Source organism: Odontomachus brunneus, unplaced genomic scaffold (genome assembly GCF_010583005.1).
Source record: "Odontomachus brunneus isolate Ranch 3 - 2012 unplaced genomic scaffold, Obru_v1 Obru_scaffold_223, whole genome shotgun sequence".
Taxonomy (NCBI): Eukaryota; Metazoa; Arthropoda; class Insecta; order Hymenoptera; family Formicidae; genus Odontomachus; species Odontomachus brunneus.
The window spans coordinates 33,220-37,187 of record NW_022639673.1 but is presented as its reverse complement, the minus strand read 5'-3'; the positions used below and the strand labels follow the sequence as shown (position 1 = coordinate 37,187).

At 65.3% G+C, this 3,968-nt stretch overlaps 1 protein-coding gene across 1 annotated transcript; it reads left to right on the top strand.

The window, feature by feature from the left end:
- The first annotated feature begins 851 nt into the window (after positions 1-851).
- LOC116852415 lies at positions 852-1,466 on the top strand. Its single transcript, XM_032832751.1, has one exon. It carries the CDS (start codon positions 852-854, stop codon positions 1,464-1,466), a length of 615 nt encoding a protein of 204 aa, XP_032688642.1.
- Positions 1,467-3,968: the final 2,502 nt, after the last annotated feature.

The window sequence follows — 3,968 nt, the reverse complement described above, 5'->3', positions numbered from 1 at the left end:
TGAACAAAGGCGGGAGAGGATGGGGTCAGGGTGGGCCGCCCCTCCAAAAAAGCGGAGGTCCGCCTTCATAATCTTGAGGACTCTGTCACGGTCGCGGATATAGCGGCGGCCGTGGAAGACGCCTCGGGCGGGGATCCCTCCGACATCAGGGTAGGGGGGATAAAGAGAGCCCCCAATGGTTTGGGAACCGCCTGGGTGCGGTGTCCCGCCGCAGTGGCCAGAAAGGTCGCGGAGGCGGGCCGCATCCTGGTCGGCTGGGGGATGGCCCGGGTAGAGGTGTTGGCGGCGAGGCCCCTGCAGTGCTTCCGCTGCTTGGAAGAGGGGCATGTCCGCCAGCACTGCCGCAGCGACGTCGATAGGTCCGGCGTCTGTTACCGCTGCGGCGGCCCGGGTCATCGGGCCGCCGAGTGCACCGGGCGTGTTGTGTGTCCGGTGTGCTCCACGGCCGGCAGAGAGGCGACCCATCGTTTGGGTGGGGAGGCGTGTATCGCTTCTCAAAAGAAGAAGGGGAAGGGGAAGAAAGGGGCGGGGAAAGCCCGAGCCTCGCCTCCCTCCCACTCCCCACAGGTAGGCGGCCTGCAGCAACCGGCATCCCAAAAGCCGGTTGCGGGGCCCTCTGGGGCGGGCCAAGTAGTCCCTCCCCCGAAAGAGAGGAGGGACACCAAAAGATCCAGGAGAGAGGAAGCTGGCCCATCTGCACCTGAGGACCCAATAGTCCTCACCGAGGTGCAGATGGAGGAGACTCGCCCGCTGACGGTGGGCGGAGAGACATCGGGGGGGGGGAGCGGAATTAGCCCCCGTGCTTATGGAGGTGGCTGGCCTGGGGGAAGTGAACACGGCACCAAATAAAAATGGCGTCTAAACTCCTCCAGGCCAACCTAGGCCATACGAGGATTGCCCAGGACCTGTTCCTCCACTCGCTCGCTGAGCGGGGGGCAGGCCTGGGCGTGGCGTCCGAGCCCTACCGGATCCCGGCCGACGATACTCGGTGGTTCGGGGTCCCGGGGGGCTCGGTCGCAGCCTATTGGAGGAGCTGCCAGGAATCTCCCCGGCCGACGCTCATAGAGGCCGAGGAGTTCCTGGTGGCGGTAAAATGGGGGGCCCTAGTAGTGGTCGCCCTTTACGCTCCCCCAAGGTGGACGGGGACCGACTACGAGGAGCATCTTGACAGGGTGGCGGGGGTCATTAGACGGTGTGCCCCCCACCCTGTGGTGGTGGCCGGGGACTTCAACGCCAAATCTGGCGCGTGGGGTTCCCCGGTCACCAATCATCGTGGTCGGCTCACCGAGGCCTGGGCGGCGTCGACCGGCCTTCATCTTCTCAATGAAGGCTCGGTGAGCACCTGCGTGCGCCCGCAGGGCGATCTATCATTGACCTCACATGGGTCAATGGCCCTGCGGTGCGCGCAATGGGGGGTTGGAGGGTGGCGGAGGGGATCGACACTGGTTCCGATCATCTGTACATAGAGGTGATCCTCTCCGCCATCTCCCCCGAGGTGCTCCGGCGCCGCCGGGAAAGGGAGCGCGGGCGGCCCGGCAAATGGGCCCTCCGTAAAATGGACGAAGACGCCCTCAAGGCGTCCATGGCCGCGGCGGAGTGGGCTCGGGGAGACGATCCTCCTCGACCCATTCTGTCCCCGGACGATGTGGAGGAGGAGGCGGAAGAACTCGGGGCAGATATGGAGAGGGCGTGCGACGCCTCCATGCCCCGAGTTCGCCCCACGCCCTTCAGGTCCGCGTACTGGTGGACGGAGGAGATAGCCGAACTTAGGCGCTCCTCCGTCCAGGCCAGAAGACACATGCAGCGGACCACAAGGGCGGGGAACGTCGCCGAGGCGGCGAGAGCGCGCAGGGCTTTCCGGGCCGCACGGAAAGCCCTGCGCGTAGCTATTGTGAAGGCCAAGGCCAGGTCCTGGGAGGATATGCTCAAGTCCCTGGACAAGGACCCTTGGGGGCGCCCGTATAGAATAATCTTGCAAAGATTGCGACCTTGGGCGCCCCCGGTGACTGAAAGTCTCGAACCCCCACTCCTCGACAATGTGGTGGGGGCTCTCTTCCCGGAGGAGGGGCCGCCGCCCCTTCCGTACGAGGGTCCCCCGCCGGACTGGAACGAGAAGTGGGAGGTGTCCGGGGACGAGCTGACCCGGGCGGCCCGCCGGATCGGTGGGGCGAAAAAAGCCCCTGGACCGGACGGGGTCCCGGGTCGAGCATGGGCCCTGGTCTTGGCCGATGTAAGGGCCCGCCTGAGGCACATCTTCACCGGGTGCCTCAGGACGGGTACTTTCCCCAGTCGGTGGAAAAGGGCGGGGCTGGTCCTCATACCCAAGGTGGGCCGGCCCCTGGACGCCCCTTCCGCGTATAGGCCAATTTGCCTATTGGACGAGGTGGGTAAATTTTTCGAAAGGATCGTGGTGGCCCGCCTCGTCCGGCACCTCTCCCAAGAGGGCCCGGACCTGAGCGACGCTCAGTATGGCTTCCGCGTTGGTCGCTCCACGGTGGACGCCATTCTCCGTGTGAGGGCCTTCGCGGAGGCCGAGACGGAGGAGGGGAGGGTAGTTGCGGCAGTCTCGTTAGATATAACAAATGCCTTCAACTCCCTCTCCTGGGACCGGGTAGAGGAGGCGATGCGATATCACCGCTTGCCTCTCTACCTGGTCCATATTGTCCGAGCCTATTTTCGGGAGAGGACTCTGGGGTTCGTCGACCGAGACGGACTCCAGCGCGGAAGGGGCATGCGGTGCGGGGTCCCGCAGGGGTCTGTCTTGGGGCCCCTGTTGTGGGACCTCGCATACGACCGCGTGCTTAGGATAGCCCTTCCCCTGGGCAGCACAGTCGTCTGCTATGCGGACGACACGCTAGTGCTGTCCGGGGGCGCCGACTGGGGGGAAGCGACGGCCCAAGCCAACGTGGCCGTCGAATGCGTCGTACGCTCTATTCGGGCGCTGGGCCTGAGGGTGGCTCCCAACAAGACCGAAGCGTTGTTCCTGCACGCTCGGTCCGAGGGGCCGCCCCCACAGGCCCATATCATGGTGGAAGACACCAGCGTTGTGGTGGGGCCCGCGCTGAAGTACTTGGGCCTCACCCTGGATGGCACTTGGGGCTTTGTCGAACACTTTAGTCGACTCAGCCCCAAGCTGGGCAGGATGGCGGGCGCGCTTGCCTGTCTCCTGCCCAACCTCGGTGGTCCAAAGACAATGGTGAGGCGGCTGTATGCCAACACGGTCCACTCAATGGCCCTTTACGGGGCCCCTGTGTGGGCGGGTGAGATGGGGGCCAGTCGTCGCATACGGGCGCTAGTTAATAGCGCCCAGCGCGTCATGGCCAACCGTCTCACCCGCGCGTATCGGACCGTGTCGCATGCAGCCGCTACGGTCCTGGCCGGCATGATCCCAGCGGACCTCCTTGCTAGGGTGTACGCTGACACGTACACCCGCCTAAGGAGGCTCCGCGATGAGGGTGAACCTCTGTTGGCCGGGACCATAGGACGGATCCAAGCCCTGGCCCGGCGCAAGGCCCTCCGACGCTGGAAAATGCAACTCGGGGGGCCCAACGTGCCGGGCAGGCGGACCATCGAGGCCATCCGCCCCTGTCTCCTCGAATGGGTGGACAGGGACCATGGCGGGTTGAGCTTCCACCTGACACAGGTGCTCACCGGGCACGGCTGCTTCGGTGAGTACCTGTGTCGCATAGGTAAAGAGCGTACGACGCATTGCCACCACTGTGCGGCCGATCGGGACACCGCGCAGCACACCCTGGCCGAATGCCAGGCGTGGGCTGCCGATCGCGGTGTCCTGATCGCAGTGGTTGGCGGCGACCTCTCGCTCCCGGCCGTAGTCAAAGCTATGGTCGGGAGCAAAGAGGCCTGGGAGGCGGTGGTCTCCTTCTATTCCTTTGTAATGGGGCGGAAGGAGGCCGCCGAAAGAGTTAGGAGGGGGAAGGCGGAGGTAGTACCGCTCCCCCCTCCACCTC

What these genes read in the sequence shown, in the direction of transcription:
- LOC116852415 (XM_032832751.1), top strand. Translation starts at nt 852, where the DNA reads ATGGCGTCTAAACTCCTCCAGGCCAACCTAGGCCATACGAGGATTGCC.